The sequence below is a fragment of the Microcaecilia unicolor genome, chromosome 9 (genome assembly GCF_901765095.1).
Source record: "Microcaecilia unicolor chromosome 9, aMicUni1.1, whole genome shotgun sequence".
Lineage (NCBI taxonomy): Eukaryota > Metazoa > Chordata > Amphibia > Gymnophiona > Siphonopidae > Microcaecilia > Microcaecilia unicolor.
The window spans coordinates 88492938-88511351 of record NC_044039.1 but is presented as its reverse complement, the minus strand read 5'-3'; the positions used below and the strand labels follow the sequence as shown (position 1 = coordinate 88511351).

The 18414-nt window shown below is 44.4% G+C and overlaps 2 protein-coding genes across 2 annotated transcripts in view; one reads left to right on the top strand and one right to left on the bottom strand.

Annotated features, from left to right (window-relative positions):
• The window catches only part of AVEN (apoptosis and caspase activation inhibitor), a 36353-nt gene extending 34285 nt beyond the window's left edge, over positions 1-2068 (top strand). Inside the window, exon 6 of the mRNA XM_030214351.1 lies at positions 1399-2068. Coding sequence (XP_030070211.1) covers positions 1399-1517 — 119 coding nt within the window. The 3' untranslated portion in view covers positions 1518-2068. The remainder of the gene's footprint in view (positions 1-1398) is intronic.
• Positions 2069-7682: 5614 nt separating this feature from the next.
• The window catches only part of RYR3 (ryanodine receptor 3), a 743078-nt gene continuing 732346 nt past the window's right edge, over positions 7683-18414 (bottom strand). Inside the window, 1 exon segment of the mRNA XM_030213678.1 lies at positions 7683-8753. Within this exon segment, the coding sequence (XP_030069538.1) occupies positions 8658-8753 (96 nt within the window). The 3' untranslated portion in view covers positions 7683-8657.

Below are 18414 nucleotides of genomic sequence, written 5' to 3'. Positions count from 1 at the left end.
AGCTGTGCTAGACACAACTCTCACACACTTTCTTCCAAAATAAGGTATCTCAATCATGGTGGTCATTGTGGGGAAATGAGAAAAAGTCAACAGCCATCAGTATGGAACATGTTAAGATTATTAAAACGAATGATCCCAACAATCCATGTCACCACATGTTACATTCAGTGTATGAGATGAGCATGGACCTTATACTGGGAGCTGGCAAGACCCCCATCCAAATCACTAGGACACGCAAGGTCTTTGTCCTGGTGGCTGCTTTATTCTTTTCTGTCCAGGGTAATCCCCTCCCATCTCATCCTGTGCTCATCCAGGATCCTCATCCAGGTCCTGCATTCCGTTTGTCAGGTAAATTGGTATTATCTGTGCCTGTCTCCATTGCCGAATCCCCAGCTTTGTGCCTTCCATCTTGATTCACTAAATATCTGAAGTGACCTCCTGAATTGGTTTACGTGGTTTCCTCATTAGCCAAATTCAAATCCTGCCTAAAAACCCACCTTTTTGTTATTGCTTTCAGTAGCTAGCCTGCCTCTCTCTATTATGCCCAAGCAAATTCTACAGTTGTTGCAGTTTGACATAGCATAATATGGTGAGCTTGCAGGATAAAGGGTGTCTTGTGTATGTATCAGTACTATGGGGGCTGCAATGATCTTTATCTGTAGTAATGAAAGTAATGGTAGCAAAGTGATGTGAAAAAGTATTCATGTAGAAACTTTGTGGTGACTTACTGTCATGGCAGGGTTCAGTATGTAGTGAGATTCAGATTCAACAGGGCTTGCTGCAATCATGCCTGGCTGTGTTCAGCCAGCTGAACACTACTTATCAATTAAATTTGTTCAATTGGTTGATCAACATTGAGGGCAGTTACTTGGATGATACGGGTGTTGGACAACCTTTTTTTCTTTAAATAACAGTTTTTCAATTATTACTTCATGTCTGGTACATTTTGTTTAAAGATCACAAAACCATTCAGTGTGACGTATGTGCAATAATAGGGGAAATTAGGAGAGTTTTGGTTGGGGGGGGGGGGGGGGGGGCAGGTGTAAATACTTTTTCACATCACTGCAGTTATTCTTCCCCTTACTGCAGTTATTTTCCTTTTTTTTCCCCTCTCTGATGAAAGTTCCTATTACTTCAACCTGGCCATTTGTTAATGGATGAAAGGGAAGAAGAGAGAAAATAATGGCCTGTCATTTGACTATGTTTGGTCTTTAATGTCCACTTGTCCTGTCTTTTGCTTAGATTTTAAGCTCCACTGTTGAAGATACTCTTACTTTTATGTGTCTGTACACATCTGTTTACACCTCACAGTGCTATTCAAATGTTGAGTTTATAGAAGAAACGAGAAACTAATTTTTATTTCCACTTCTCAGTATGCTTGCTTGCTTCTTTTTGTAGCTGCTGCTGAAGTCGAAGCAAATAAATTTGGAACCAGAGCATCAGAGGAGCAGAAAACTACCGTTTCCAAAGTTAGCGAGGAGGAGCTGGAGGATTGGCTTGACAGCATGATTGCCTAAGCATGATTTCTTCTTTCTCCAAGCTTGCGCATCTGAGCTTAATGTAGCAGAAGCAGTAAGATAAAGACTGAGCACTTCCAGAGAATACAGTGAGCTGCCTCATCATTCGGAGAACCAGGGGCTGAAAGTCCAAAGAAATTTTGCATAATCACGGGTTAAGCTTTCTGTAAAGATTAAAAGGATTTAGATACCATAGGAGCATAGGCAGATGGTGATATTATTAATTTATTGAATTTCTAACCTGCTTGTACTTCACAAAGGTTCTAAGCAAGAAACAATCACATATATTTGCAGTCCAACCATATACAGTAAACACGTGCATAGCATATTGTGAACCTTTCTGCATTGATCTGCTGCCACAGAGATTCAGATAAATACCTTTTGTACCATATTATTGATTGCATGGACAAATGAAGAAAGTTCAGATGCACATTGATTGAACTTAGCAATTTCAAAAGATTTCTTGGTAACCGGATGATAAATATTTTGCCATATGGGAAAATTAGGTTCTTACCTTAATAATTTTCTTTCCTTTAGTCACAGCAGATGAATCCTTTAACTGATGGGTTGTATCTGCCTACCAGCAGGTGGAGATAGAAAACACTGAAAGCACATGGTGTTCCTGGACGCCCAGCCCCCCTCTGCCTTCAGTATATGAAATTTTCAAAGCAGAGTGAATAAGAAAGGCAAAATAACAAACTTTCCTCACAGAGAACAAGCAGGGACATTATCAACCTCCTGCAATAAAAACAGCATGTAGTAACTCTGATAGCTTGTCTTCAAGTACTCCTGATGAGACACAATGTCTGTATGCAACACCTGTACAAAATCTAAGGTCAGACAGGGAGGGATCATGGATTCATCTGCTGTGACTAAAGGAAAGAAAATTATTAAGGTAAGAACCTAATTTTCCCTTCCTTGTCATCAACAGCAGATTAATCCATTAACTGATGGAATGTACCAAAGCACTCCCTAAATAGGGTGGGAACAGGCAACTCCGCGAGCAAGCACTTGCGCTCCAAAATGCGCATCCTGCCGTGCTGCCACATCCAGCCTGTAATGCTGCACAAAAGAGAGCTGAGAACCCCAGGCAGCCGCATGACATATCTCTTGAAGAGAAAAGACACCCGTTTCAGCCCACGAAGAGGACGTTGCCCTGGTAGAGTACGCTTTAAACGCTTCAGGCGGCGACTGCCCTTAAAGCAGGTAAGCAGAAAAAATGATATCCTTAAGCCAGCGGGCTATAGTGGCCTTAGACGCCGGAAACCCCTGTCGGGGACCTGACAACAGAACAAATAAATGATCAGAATTCCTAAACTCATTTGACATCTTCAGATCCTGCCACAGAGCCCTGCAGACATCCAAAAGGCACAATTGCCCAAAGGAGTCCAGAAACTCCTCCTTACAAAAGGAAGGAAGAAAAATGGTCTGGTTCAGGTGAAAAGCTGAAACCACCTTAGGCAGAAAGGAAGGCACCGTACGAACAGTTACCCCGGATTCTGAGAACTGTAGAAAAGAATCCCAACAGGAAAGAGCCTGAAGCTCAGACACACTTCTTGCCGACGTCATTGCCACTAAAAAAAAAAAAAAAACTGTCCTGAGAGTCACATCCTTCTCAGAAGCCCGTTTAAGAGGCTCAAACAGAGACCGTTGGAGCACCTTCAACACGAGCCCCAGATTCCAAGTTGGACAGGGCGACCGCAAAGGAGGACGGAGATGAAGCGCCCCTCTGAGAAATCGGACAATATCTGGATGAGCAGCAAGGGACAAGCCGGAGACTTTCATCTGGAAGCAGGCCAACGCTGCTACTTGAACTCAAAGGGAATTGTAGACCAGGCCCTTTTGTAGCCCATCCTGCAAAAAGTCCAGCAAAAGCGAGACTGACGCCAGAGTCAGCGAGATAGCCTTGAATACACCACGCCTCAAAAGTGCGCCAGATCCTAGCAAGAGCGTGGCAGTAACCTTATTAGAATAGCCCTTGTCCCTCAATTGCATCCTCTCAAAAGCCAGGCCGTAAGACCAAAGTGGCAAGAATCTTCCATAGTCACCAGACCCTGAACTAACAAGTTTGGGACTAGAGGCAGAGGAAACAGAGCCTCCACCAGCATTCGCTTGAGGTCCGCGTACCACGAACGCCTCGGCCAATCCAGGGCAATGAGAATCACCAATCCTTGGTGCAGGCAAATCCGAAGCAGAACCCGCCCTAGCAAGGGCCACAGAGGGAACATGTACAGGAGGCCCGAAGACCAAGCTTGAGCCAGTGCATCCAACCCTGCAGTGCGAGGGTCTCTTTTTCTGCTGAAGACGTGGGGGACTTTGGCGTTTGTACTTGACGCCATGAGATCCAATCCTGGAATCCCCCATTTGGCACAAAACTGAAGAAAAACTTCCTCAGCAAGTTCCCATTCTGCCGGATCAAGTTGCTGCCTGCTGAGGAAATTGGCTTGCAAGTTGCTTGACCGGCAGTGTGAGCCGTGGACAGCAGCTCCAGGTGGTGCTTGACCCAGTCGAAAATCTCAGATGCCTCCGTGGCTAGGGCTCTGCACAGAGTGCCGCCCTGACGATTGATGTAGGCCATCGCTGTCATGTTGTCTGAAAGAACTCGGAGTGGGAGACCCTCCCGAGTCCTGTGGAAGGCCAGAAGATCTTGGAATATTGCTTTCAGCTCCAAGCGATTGATGGACCACCCCACTTTCATTGTTGTCCACTGACCCTGAGCATAGTGTCCCAGGCAATGTGCTCCCCAGCCTGATAGGCTGGCATCCATTATCACCAGGCGCCAAGAGGGGAGAGCCAGTGGCATCCCTCATCGTAGCATGATATCGGAGAGCCACCAATTCATGCTGCGCTGGGCTGCAGGAAGCCACGGAAGCCTGAGTTGGTATTCCTGGGAAATCGGAGACCATTGCTTCAGCAGGGGAAGTTGCAGGGGTCTCATGTGTGCTCTCCAGGAGCAGTTGGACCTGATTCTGAAGCATGAGGCGCCTGTTATCAGGGAGAAAGACGAACCCCGAGGCTGTGTTGAACCGGACCCCAAAATGTTCGAGAGACTGAGAAGGGGGGGGGGGGTCAGGTGACTTTTGGGCATATTGACCACCCAGCCCAGAATCTGAAGAAATGTTATAACTCTGGTTGTGGCAAGTCGGGTTTCGTTCGCCAAATCCGCCCTGATGAGCCAGTAGTCGAGATAAGGGTGAACTTTGATACCCTCTCGCCTGAGAAAGGTGGCCACCACTACCATCACCTTGGAAAAAGTGCGAGGTGCTGCTGCCAGGCCAAAAGGCAAGGCGCAAAACTGGCAATGTCAGCTCAAAACCCGCAAACCACAGGAAACGCTGATGCGGGGGCCAGATAGGAATATTCTTCCTTGAGGTCCAGAGACGTGAGACACTCCCCTGGCTGTACCGCCACAATGACGGAGCGCAGGGTTTCCATGTGGAAGTCGCACTCTTAAGGCCTCGTTGACTCTGCGTAAGTCGAAGATCGGTCTGAAAGCCCCGCCTTTTCGAGGCACCACAAAAAAAAAATGGAGTAGCGGCTGCAAGAACCAGAACCACTACTGTGAGCTTCAGTAGTGACTGCAAGGTCTCCTCGACCGCTGCCTGTTCGACGGCAGTTCCGCATTGGAACTCTAAAAAGGCGTCTCCAACCAGAGTAGCAAATTCCAACCAGTAACCTTCTCTGATCAGGTCCAGGACCCATTGATCAGAAGTAATCTTGGTCCACTCCTTGAGAAAGAGAGGGAGAGGCGACCCCCTACTGCGGGAACCAAACAGTGGACCGGCGTCTCATCATTGTGGAGGACGCCCCTGAACTTCAGACCGCATGTCCGTATGAAAGGAGTGCCTCTGCTTAAAGTGGGAACGTTATGAAAACCCCACCGACCGCCCATAGTGGTATCTTCAAGCCTCTCGAAAACGTGGTCTGGAAGAGGGGGGAAAGGAAGGCCTCTTGGAAGAAGGCCTCGGCCTATCCTCCCCAAATAAAAAGAGGCCCCGAAAGGGTAATCTCACCAGCCTTTGTTTAGAGGCCATATCAGCCGCCCAATGACTAAGCCAAAGAAGGTGGCGAGCAGAAACAGCTAAAGACATCTGTTTAGCGGATGCTCTGACCAGATCATAAAGGGCATGAGCCAAAAAAGGACAGGGCAGACTCCACACATGGGGTGACCTCAGAGAGGGAACCTGCTCCATCCGTGGGCTGTTCGACCGCCTGCTGTAGCCAGGAAAGGCAAGCCCGCGCTGCATAGGAGCTGCCCTTAAGGAGAGGGCTGAGATTTCAAAGGACCGCTTCAAGGCGAATGCCAGCCACAGGGCCTGCATATCCTTCAATGCGACTCCTCCCTCCACAGGGAGAGTAGTTTTCTTAGTCATCGCAGTGAGCAACGCGTCTACCTTAGGCGTGCCAAAGAGGGACAAGTGGGATTCACCCACAGGGTAAAGGTGACACATAGCCCTAGCCACTTTCAAGGGGCCATCAGGTTCAGACCATTGAGCTGTAATAAGCTCTTGGATGGAGTCATGCACCGGAAAAGCCCAAGAAGGCTTTCTAGTACTGGCCATCTTAGGGTTAATAGAAGAGGCTGTGGCCACGTCAGGATCGTCAATACTGAGGGCCTGTAAGGCATCAGAAATGAGAGCTGGCAGCTCGTCGCGGTGGACAATCCGTACCGCTTTAAGGTTATCTAACTCCTGTGGCAAGCAGTTACCCTCCTCTGGATCATCAGTCCATGAGGGCCTGCCAGACCCATCAGAATCCCCGAAACCAGACAACGGGGGAGAAAGGGGTGACGGAGAAGCACCCTCAGACGGTGTGGTCACTCGTCTGTGTTAGCCTCAGTCAAGAGCTCGGGGGAAGAGAGTCTCCAGCAGACACTGGGCTTTCAAAATCTGGAGGCAATGCAGTTTGCAGAAAATTTTCAGAAGGCTGGGGCAGGGCTCTTTTTAACATAAAGGCCCTATGCATCAGCAGCACAAATTCAGGGGCAAAAAACGCACCCTGACCATCCGCTCCTATATTAGGGGAAGCAGAGGCATGAGCCTGTCTAGAAACCTCGAGGAGAGGTGTCCCCCTGCACTCAGACTCCTCAGCCACAGCGAGGGTCGAGTTACGCGGCACAACCAAAATGGCGCCTGCTGCAAACTCTGTCGGGTGGGAAGAATCACCGCCAGCCATGCTTGTGCCAGCATTAGTGTCTAAGCAGTACGTGCTGCAAACCCCCGTTGCTGCCCTGCGTTTTCCACATCGGGAGCAGTGCTTAACCGCTTCAGCAGCCATCGCCCTTCTTTGACGGAAAATAGAAACAAAATGGCGGCGGCGTGCCAAAACTTACCCCGCACAGGAATGTTGTCAGCGGGAACCTCCCCGGAGGAGATGGGCACCACTCTCCACACCTCTGGAGACTGAGTCAAACGAGCTCCGGTCAGACTGCAAAGTTCCAGGAGCGCTGGAGAAAGCGTCAGAAGTTGCTGTGCTGTTAAAAGCGAGCCTCTTTTTTTTTTTTTTAATACTGTGAGGAAAGTTGGAGGCAGGTAGCCACAAAGGGAATCCGGAAGGAGGGGGAATGGGGTAAGGCACCACCAGCCACAACACCCCCCTGCTTTACTGGCAAAGCACAGGAGCCACCCCAGGCAGAAATCCAGGAGCTGAGAAAGCGACATCCACACCTGCTGGGAGATAGAGATATACTGAAGGCAGAGGGGGACTGGGCGTCCAGGAACACCATGTGCTTTCAGTGTTCTCCATCTATCTCCACCTGCTGGTAGGCAGATACAACCCATCAGTTAATGGATTCATCTGCTGTTGATGACAAGGAAACATTTATTTGAGTATATTATATGTAGAACACAACAGATCAGTGGAAAATCAACATGAATTTATTAATAAAACAATAAAAAGCCCGACACAGGTCGTGTTTCACCCAATAGGGCTGTGTCAGGGGCTACTCAAAGATCCGTATTGCCAATATTGGAAACTGTATAACCCAGTTGTTATAAATGTATAGGAGACAACAATAATATCCTTTTAAGCGCTAGGCAAAAAAACAGCTGATGGCCCCACATACAGGAGCCGACATCATTGATACTGTGACCACCAGATGCAAGGTGATTCTTAATTGCTTTGTTGTACCATGAATGGAATAACCAGACAAGACAAGATTGCTGCTTGGTTTACAATTTATTTATTTTTTTATTGCAATGGTCACTTCATTTGAATTGGAGAAAAATACATTCAGGTAGCAGCTTTCACTATAGCACGTTCAACTACCAGAAAACAGTATTCAATTATGCATGTCATATACTGGCACCATTCTTTCAGTAACAGCACCCAACCAGCTGTGCCAAGAACCTTCTGAATCAGCTTCTTATTCATACAGTAAGACAGAAAAGCAACACAGTGTTTAGTAGTGGGATTATCCATCTAAAGTACTAAAAGAAAACAAAACTTACATAGCTAAGTCTGCAGATGATTAAGGCACTTTATTGGTAGTTCAGGTAGATAAATACCTACAGCTTGTCCTGGGGTCTGGATGTATTTGAGATTGAATAGCAGTTAGCTATTTCACACTCACCTTCATGCCCCCCCCCCCCCCCTTCAATATTTTGGTGCAGTAAGAAATGCTGCATTTAGTTCTAGGGATGTGCATGACTAAAAAAAAAAAATGTTCGTTAATTTTCAGAATTTGGGGAATTTTCCTGATTTGTAGTTATTTCATTCTGTTCATTTCACATATTTGGTTTAATTAAAATTGCTCGCTAGAACTTTTTAACATGTGTTAATTTTTGTTTGTTAATTTGTAGGTTAATGTGCATTAAACCAACTTAGCATACATTAAATTTTTTTCAGAAGTGCTCACAAACTAGTACACGCTAACAAATGCACATCCCTAATTAGTTCTTTCAGTTTTATTTGTCAACCACAGGGATTCATGAACAGTACCCATCACTGATTCTTTCTGTGTATATTTGCATCTTTATATGAAGACTTTTCACATGGTCTCCCTCATTTTCATGGATGACTGGAGAAAATCTTCATTCAGCAGCAGGTGTTTGTCATATAGCCTCTGAAAATCTGTTAGTAAGGGGAGATTATCTGCAGAGTCTGTTCACTATGTTCTGAGAGCACATCTCTGTTAGGCATTTATCCAAGCTGGTCCTCATACTGTTTGCGGAAGCAGTCTCCAGCAGGGAAGAAATCCCAACATCTCTCCTGGTACATTTTCCAGACGTAAGACTCCTGAAGTGGAAGAAAAACACAATGAAGAAAAACAATTTAGGTCAAGCACTTCTCCAGGGTACCAGATGTAGATTCCGATTTCTGTATTATGGAGATTAGTGAGTGAGACAGTGGTTCAGGACCCAAACCAAGGAGTTTACCCTAAAAGTCAGATTAATATCGACTTAAAGTCTCGATATAGCAGAAAAAAGGCCAGCACATAATCATAGTCAATAATATACTTTTCAACCTTTTTTTGCAGGTCTGTGTTGTGATTTATCCTATCTCTGTTTGCGCCTTTGTCTTTTTTAACTTTATTTTTTATAACATTTTCAAAATTATACAAGGCAACACAATAATAACTAGTAAATATATATACTAATCAAGCCAGATATGATATTAAGACTATATCACAGAGGATAAAGACAAAATGATATTAGAGCATATCATGGAGGATAAAGACACAATACTGTAATGAAGCTGGTATAAAATTCAGTAGGACTATGGGGTATAACTACTAAAGTGTGCTAGTAAATGGGCTTAGTGCATGCTAGCATGGGACTTCCTTGCATGTTAAGCCTACTTCTAGTGCACTCAGGAAATAGGGCATTTTCAAGTACTTCTTTTTCAGGTAGAGTGCTGATGTTTGCATTAGCGTGTGTAACCTGAAAAAAAATTGATGAAGAAGCACTTACTGCCTCCTGTTTAGGAGGTGGTAAGGGATCCAGCATTATGGACATGCTAACCAGTTAGTGCATGCAAAGGTCAATGAATAGCTATTCTCTGCCTCTGACACACGCCGTCAAAAATAAATACAAAAGTGTAAATTATGCGAGCTTAGTGCGCAAAAAGATCACTTACTGAAAAACACTTTAAAGCGCTTTGCTGTAACCATTTTCATGCACACTAAGTGTATGTAAGGGTTTAACCACCCTTTGTTTCAACAATTTTTATTGATGATTCAACAAGAAAATCAGTCGTCCACTTCAGTATACAACAACCTTTGTAGATACAACTGTCTGAGAATATACAAGATAATGTTATATCATCAAATATATTTGATCAATGATCCCTTCCCCCCTCCTAACCCCTTCCCCTTACCCTATCCCTCCCTCACATTATAATTGAACAGTGTTTCGTGACAATACTCTTACTACATAACTCTTATCCCATGACTTTTCTAACATATCTAGCTTCTCATTCAAGCATCCAAGGTACTCCTTGTAACCATCTTGAACCTTGTTTATCATCCATTGTTCCTTTTCTTTGTGACCTTTGTGCATCCTTTCCCTCCCCCTATCCCATCTATTCGTGCGACAACATAACAATAACACAAAAAGAAAAGGGGGGGGGGGACACATGGAGAGAAGGGCCTCTCATGACCAGTACCTATACACGTATGTTACTTATTCCAAATGCTTTTTCTGAATGCCATGGAGCACCCCCACCCCGTCTCTCTGATCCTTACATGGAGTTCAAAAGCAGACTCCTGGCCCTGTGCGGAAGACACTCAATGTATGCATCCCACACTGCGTGAAACAACTTTAATCGTTTAGGTATATGCTTAGTGTATTGACACTCTAAGAGCATCAAAGCATGCAATATATTTCTCCATGTCCAGAAAGATGGCGCCTCGTCCCCTGCCCAGACCCCTAAGATCACTTTTTTTCCCCAGGATCCCCGCTTTCATAACAAACAAGGTACGTGCTCTATTAACGTATATGAAATGCTTCATACTTATCCAGCAACACTGCTTCTGGGGAAAGGGATACCTCCCGCCCCAACAGTTTCCCCACATAGCCTATCACTGCCTTCCAGAACAACTGGGTCATTGGGCATTCCCAAAAAGAGTGGTTTAACCACCCTTTAGTAGACAGACCCCCCCCTCCCCCCCCTATCGGTTTCTCATTGCAAAATACATCTCTGGAAAAGAAATAAAGAAAATGGAAACATATCTACCCATACAACAGAACTCACTGTTGCCCCTATATATTAAGCACAAAAGCCTCCAATTGTGAAGGTTCAGAGTATTTCAATTTATTTATTCCTGCATTTGTACCCCACATTTTCCAATCAAGATGTTGATTCAATGTGGCTCACAATTTATGTCGGTTATACTAATTACATTCTTGTGTGAGCTATGTTCATTTCTGGCAGTGGTCAGGCATTGAGGTGTTTTGGTTGGTGTTCATGTTGGCTATGTTGGAGAAAAAGATTCTGAAAAGGTGGCTAGATTCTATATATGGCGCCTGAAAATTCTGCGTGGAAAAAGTATGCTGAGGCATAGTATGCCTATATTTTATAGAATAGGATTAAATTTACGCACAGTATATAGAATACGCCGAGCGCCTCTCCACATGACCAAATTTAGTTGTGACCATTTATTCCATGTTTTACTTGGTGTAAATCCCAATTCCTAAATTAGGCGCAGAGCGGGTGCATTCTATAACAAAGTGCATAGATTTTAGAAACGCCCATGCTGTGCCCATGACAATACCCCCCTTTCAACTATGCGACTTAGAATTTCAGCGCACCATGTTACAGAATACACTTAGCGAGTTGTGCATGTAAATCTTAATGCCAATTAGTACTGATAATTGCTTGTTAACATCCAAGTGATAGCACTGATTAGTTAATTAAGTTATGCGCACTGTTATAGACTACGCTTCGATTTCTGCACGGAAATTAAGGCTCGATATTTAGAATCCCGGGATTTGTGCCCAAATAGGTATTCAAACATTTGCATGGGAAGCATCACAAGAAGAATTCTCCTATAGCCTACATATGAGCTCCTAACTGCAAAAACTGATTCCTCCTTAGTTGGGAAGCTCTAGACACATCAGAACCCCCCCCCCCCCCCCCCCAAGTTATTTTCTGACCACAAAAAGAATATCCTTCTTAGAAAAATAAGCTTTAAGTTCAATGATTTTGTCCAATTTCACTGGGACCACTCTGGAGGAAATCAGGGTTTGAGATAAGTTGAAGAAATCAGTCATTATAAATAGATGGATTCTTTACTTTCTGAGCAGCATTAGACTGGTCCATCACTAGAGATGAATTGGAAGAATGCAAATAGGAAATAATTATAGACACACAATTAGTCAAGAAGAGAGGAGGCATATTCTGGGAAAGTTTAAAAATATTAGGTTTCCCATCCTGGTGGAATTCTCCATATACTTCAGTTGCCTATACAAACATAATGCATCCTTAATCTGTGAGACACCAGCTGCCTGCACTGCAAGAACCTGAGATTCACCTTTCCCACAATCACCCTCCTCCTTCTGAGAATGTAAATCATGTTCTTGCAGCTCATCACATGTTTTCTTCAAAAAAGTAACAGATTGATCAACCATTGCTTGTAATAACATATTAGGTGGCAATTCTATAAAAGTTACAATTCACACATGTAAAATCAACATCAGACCACCCATAAGCATAGCGATATTCTATAATGCTCCCTACATGGCTAGAACTCTCATTTAAAAAATTTAAATCGATATTTAAAAACCTATTTATTTACAACTGCTCTTAACAGTCAGGCCAGGGGTTGTGTGTACTGCTAGGGAGCTGTGATCCTTGCCCACTGTCTGCGGGTGGAGGTGAATCGATTTTTCACTCATTAAAAAAGTACAAAGACTAGGGGATACTCGATGAAATTGAATGGAAATAATTTTAAAACAAATAGAAGGAAATATTTGTTTCACTCAAAGAATAGTTAAGTTCTGAAACTCATTGCTGGAGGATGTGGTAATGGCAGTTAGTATATATGGGTTTAAAAAAGGTTTGGACAAGTTCCTGGAGGAAAAGTCCATAGTCTGTTGAGATGGACATGGGAGAAACCACTGCTTGCCCTGCGATTGGTAGCATGGAATGTTGCTACTAACTGGGTTTCTGCCAGGTACTTGAGACCTGGATTGGAAGCAAATCTGACCCAGTATGGCTATTCTTATGTTCTTATCTATCACTGCCCTAAGGTATACTATTTTATCCTATTTTCTTTTTGTATCCTATAACTTACAATACAGTTCCTTTTCTTTTTCTGAATTTTTAGTTTGTAAACCACCTTAGTATGTTGTCAGGAAAGGCAATATATTAAATTCAATAAACCATACAACATTTAGGGCAGTCAGTGGGTGTATGCTGGGTGGGACTCTCCTTTAAGTATGCAGAACTTATTCTGTAAACCAGTGGTTTTCATCCTAGTCCTCAGGGACCATCTGGCCAGTCAGGTTTTCAAGATATCCACAATGAATATGCATGAGATATATGCATGCAGTAGAGGAAGTGCATGCTATGAGATCTCATGCATATTCATTGTGGATATCCTGAAAATGTGACTGGTCAAATGGTCCCTGAGAATTGGGTTGAAGCCACTGCTATAAACACTGGGTGCGTGGATGGTGCATAACAAATGCATACAAATATACACCTCAATAAATAGTAGCTAAATAGCAGAGAAAACAAAGTCTTTGACTTGTTCTGAGCTTATGTAGGCAATCCCACTCATGCTGAAACTTTTCCCTTTCCTTCAATCTTTACTCTAGCTCCGTGTTTCCCAAATCCAGTCCTGGAGTACCCCCTTGGCAGTCAGGTTTTCAGGATATCCACAATGAATATGCATGAAAGAGATTTGCATATAATGGAGACAGTGTATGCAAATCAAGTTTATGCATATTCATTGTGGATATCCTGAAAACTTGACTGGCAAGGGGGTACTCCAGGACTAGATTTGGGAAACACTGTTCTAGCTAATTGAGTTGTACAGAAAAGGAAGGTGAGTGGGTAAGTGTGGCTGCATTTCCTTGTTATCTATGGAGAACCCCCTCCAGGTAAGTGATTTAGCTTTCTCTATAGACAAGCGGGGGAAAATGCAGGACACATTGAGGGGCATTTTCGAACAGGGACACCCATCTCTAAGGGCGCCCATCTCTGAGGATGTCCCCGCGAAGGGGCGGGGTATCCCGTATTATCGAAACAAGATGGGCGTCCATCTTTCGTTTTGATAATACGGTCGGGGATGCCCAAATCTCAGAATTTAGGTCGACCTAAGAGATGGTCGACCTAAATGTTGAGATGGTCAACCTTAGAGATGGACGACCTCAGTTTTCGCTGATAATGGAAACCGACGACGCCCATCTCAAAAACGACCAAATACAAGCCCTTTGGTCATGGGAGGAGCCAGCATTCGTAGTGCACTGGTCCCCCTCACATGCCAGGACACCAACCGGGCACCCTAGGGGGCACTTTTACAAAAACAAAAAAAAGGTAAAAGAGCTCCCAGGTGCACAGCACCCTTCCCTTGGGTGTTGAGCCCCCCAAATCCCCCTCAAAACCCACTGCCCACAAGTCTACACCATTACTATAGCCCTAAGGGGTGAAGGGGGGCACCTACATGTGGGTACAGTGGGTTTGGGGGGGTTGGACGACTAAGCATTAAGCAGCACAATTGTAACAGGTAGGGGGGGGGATGGGCCTGGGTCCACCTGCCTGACGTCCACTGCACCCCCTAACAACTGCTCCAGGGACCTGCATACTGCTGCTTGGGAGGAGGGTATGACATTTGAGGGTGAAAATAAAAAGTTGTGAAACATCATTTTTTGTGGTGGGAGGGGGTTAGTGACCACTGGGGGAGTCAGGGGAGGTCATCCCCGACTCCCTCTGGGGGTCATCTGGTCATTTAGGGCACTTTTTGGGGCCTTATTCGTGAAAAAACAGGGTCCAGGAAAAGTGCCCTAAATTCTAGCTACAAACGCATCCATTATCGGCGAAAGGCGCCCATCTCTGTTCGGGTGATAACCACGCCCCAGTTCCGCCTTCACCACGCCTCCGACACGCCCCCGTCCACTTTGTCCGCATCCGCGACGGAGTGCAGTTGAAAGCGTCCAAAGTTCGGCTTTCGATTATACCGCTTTATTTGTTTTTGTGAGAAAGACGCCCATCTCCCGATTTAGGTCGGAACTTGGGCGTTTTTCTCGTTCGATTATAAGCTGGATTGTATGGTGGCTCCCTAGTAGAGGGTTGCCAATTGATTTGCCTTTTCATGGTGACCCCAAAACAATGATTGGCTGGAGGTTATTAGGCAAATAGTCTATAGAGCACAGCCTGACAGGAGGCTAGGTATTTTGTTTGTAGAGAGTCTAAGCAGTAGTGATTCATTAAGGTATGAACCAAGGACCAAGTTGCAGCATTGCAGATATCTGCAAAGGGGGTGGCCTTGAAGATTGACCACAGAGGTTGCTGTAGCTCTAAGATGGACAGATATATTATTGAATGTTGGTTATAGCAGAAGGCTGTACAAACTGCAATGCAGGCAGAGATGGTGCACTTAAAGGCTGGTAGGCCAGAGTTGTTAGAGTTGAATGTAACAGAGTTGGGAAGACTTTTGTAAGGGTGATATGTCCCGAAGATAGTACAACCATGCCTTTTTGCAGGCTAATGTGTGAATGGCTTGCTCTGGTTGAGCTCAATGAGGTCCCATAAAATAGGATGGGTGTATCATGGATTGATAAAATGCGGATATTTAATGGCAGGCCATGTCCAAACACTGGCATTCAATATGCAGATATGACCAGACATGTGCTGGCTACTGGCACTTATGCAAATATCGGCTGATATTTAGCTGGGACACTTATGTAGGTTCTGGCTTAATATGAGCCAGGACCCACAAAAGGGGATCTGTCATCCTTCCTCCCAACTTCTTTCCCCTTCCCAACATGGCCATACACTAGAGGCGTCACAGGGACATAATTTGATCCCTATTCTCACCTGTCCCCAGTCAACCTTTTTCTGTCCTCATACCATCCCCATCATATCGGTACCATCCATTCTCACCATATTCTTTTACACTCGCATAACCAACCCGCATTTGAAAGATCTTGTACATTCAAATAAAACACAAAGGCCCTCTTTTACAAAGCTGCGCTAGCAATGCCCACGCAGCATATGAGAGAAGGAATTGAATGGGCTTCTTCTCATTTGCCACACTGAGAATCGGTAGTGAGGCTTTGTAAAAGAGGCCCAAAATGTGTTACAACTTGTTAAAATTTAACATAAAACAATAGGCTATATTACTTTGTTAAATATGCAAGAGGTGTTGGTGTTTCATGTTTCTGAGTTGAGGTCTGTTTAGGGACATAATCTGGTTTCCATCTCCCCCCATCCCCATACACTTCTAATCCATCCCTTTTCACTTTGGATCTATCCCCTCACATCCCTGTGGTATTAATGACTGTTTTATCACAAACACTGTGGATACCCACTATTTCCTGTTGTCCCCATCCCTGTGCATACTACTACCATACTCCCAACATGAATGGACCTCCCTTTTGTCTCCCCCCAATAAGAGAACCCCCCACCCCCCAGTAGGTACCCCCCCCCCCCTTTAGGCCTAATTTACTAGCCCTGGTGGTGTAGTGAAGTAGCTGGAGAAGGTGAAAAAGGGTTGAGAAGCACTGGAAAGGAACAGATGAAAGGAACAGATTTGAGAAGCAAATGAGAAAACTGGATGCCAGGAGGGGATGGTGAGGAAATGAGACTTGGAGGAAGATACAGTAAATGAGGGCCAGGAGAGGAGAGAAATGAGATGTGAAAAGAGGGAAACTGAGAGATTAGAGGGCAATGGAAGGGGAGAATGAAGGTAAAATCTAGCTGGTGAGTGGTGATGCGCAGAAGAGGGAAAAAGAGAAAAATGATTAAGGGGAACGATCAGTGTTAGAGACACATGTAGAGAGGAAAGGAAGGCAGGAGAAGAAATAAAAAAATAAAAATGAGATCCTGGAAAAGAACTTAGATGAAGATGACATAAGAAAAGCTGAAAGGAGATGCTGGGACCAAGCAGATTAGTAAAATACAATGCCCTTACAATAAAGGTAGAATACCGCTAGTTCTCATGCAAAGTCTACTTTTGCAAAATCACACTTTAGTGGAAAAGAACACGGCACAGACTCTGCTATAAAGAATATTTTGGACTGATCATTGATCTGCTGTGTTCATTTCCACACTGGATCGGTTGCCTTGTTGCTTTTTGGGACTTCACACTTTAGTAGCTAATCCTCCTTATTTTTAAAAATCTTTTCTCTCAAGAGCAATGTCTTCAAATGGGATAGTTTTGTGCATGTCATGACAATAATGGACCTTACTCCTAAGCCAGAGTATGTGGAGAATGCTCTCAGTCTCTCAAATTTACTGCTAAAGCTTGCCATACAAAGAAGAGGCCTACAGGGACGTTGTAGAGAAGTCCCACCTCCAGTCTGGCAGCCCCTGTGCTGTCTTGGAGGAGGGAGGTTTTCTAAAAGAAGAGCATCGCCCTAGTGCAGCTGAAAGTAATCCTGTAGCCAGGACCCACCAAGGGATATAATATCCTCTCGCACCGAGGATGTGTCTCCAGGAGCTTCTGCCCAGGACAGGAGGGTAGGGACTGTAGTTAGTGATTCGATAATTAGGCATGTAGATAGCTGGGTGGCTGCTGGACGTGAGAATCACTTGTCACTTGCCTGCCTGGTTCGAAGGTGGCGGACCTCATGCATCACCTAGATAGGATTTTAGATAGTGCTGGGGAGGAGCCGGCTATCTTCGTACATGTGGGTACCAATGACATAGAAAATGTGGGAGAGAGGTTCTGGAAGCCAAATTTAGGCTCTTAGGTAGAAAGCTCAAATCCAGAACCTCTAGGGTAGCATTTTCTAAAGTGCTTCCCGTTCCACACGCAAGGCCCAAGAGACAGGCAGAGCTCAATGTGTGGATGAGATGATGGTGCAGGGAGGAGGGTTTTAGATTTGTAAGGAACTAGGCAACATTCTGGGGAAGGGGGAGCCTATTCCGGAATGATGAAATCCACCTTAACCAGTGAGGGACCAGGCTGCTGGCATCGGCATTTCAAAAGGAGACAGAGCAGCTTTTAAACTAGAACCAGCGAGAAGGCTGACAGTCATTCAAAAGTGCATGGTTTGGAACAAGGTATCTTTCAAAGATATCACCAAAACAGGGAGCATGAAGTATCCCGATAGCGAGGTTGCAATAGGGTATCCCTATAGCGAGGTTGCAATACAAACAATAGTGAACCAGGTGTCTTTAAAGAAAAAGCAGACAACAGATTGCAAATTAACACTGCCAACTGCTGAGGAAGATGTAAATAGGAACATCAAACATAGTTTGAAATGTCTATATGCGAATGCCAGAAGTCTAAGAAATAAGATGGGAGAGTTAGAATATATTGAACTAAATGAAAAATTAGATATAATAGGCATCTCTGAGACCTGGTGGAAGAAGGATAACCAGTGGGACACTGTCATACCAGAGTACAAATTATATCATAGTGATAGGGTGGATTGAATTGGTGGAGGGGTAGCATTGTATGTTAAGGGAGGGCTTGAATCAAATAGATTGAAAATTCTGCAGGAAACAAAACACATCTTGAAATTGATTGATAAGATGTAACACGTACAGGCAACCTTGAAAATTCTTTCTAATCAAGTTTGTGGCATGATTCTTCAGCTCATTAGTGATTTTAAATAAGTTTTTTAGATGGCTTTACAAATGTAAAGTGCACCGAAAAAAGACAAGTAGTGAATAGAAAAATGTGCAAATCTTACACGCTTGGGAATGGTTTTTGCCAATTTTCTGTGTATAGTCTTGTTTGTGAAGTTGTGTGTGAAGGAGTAGCCTAGTGGTTAGTGCACTGGGG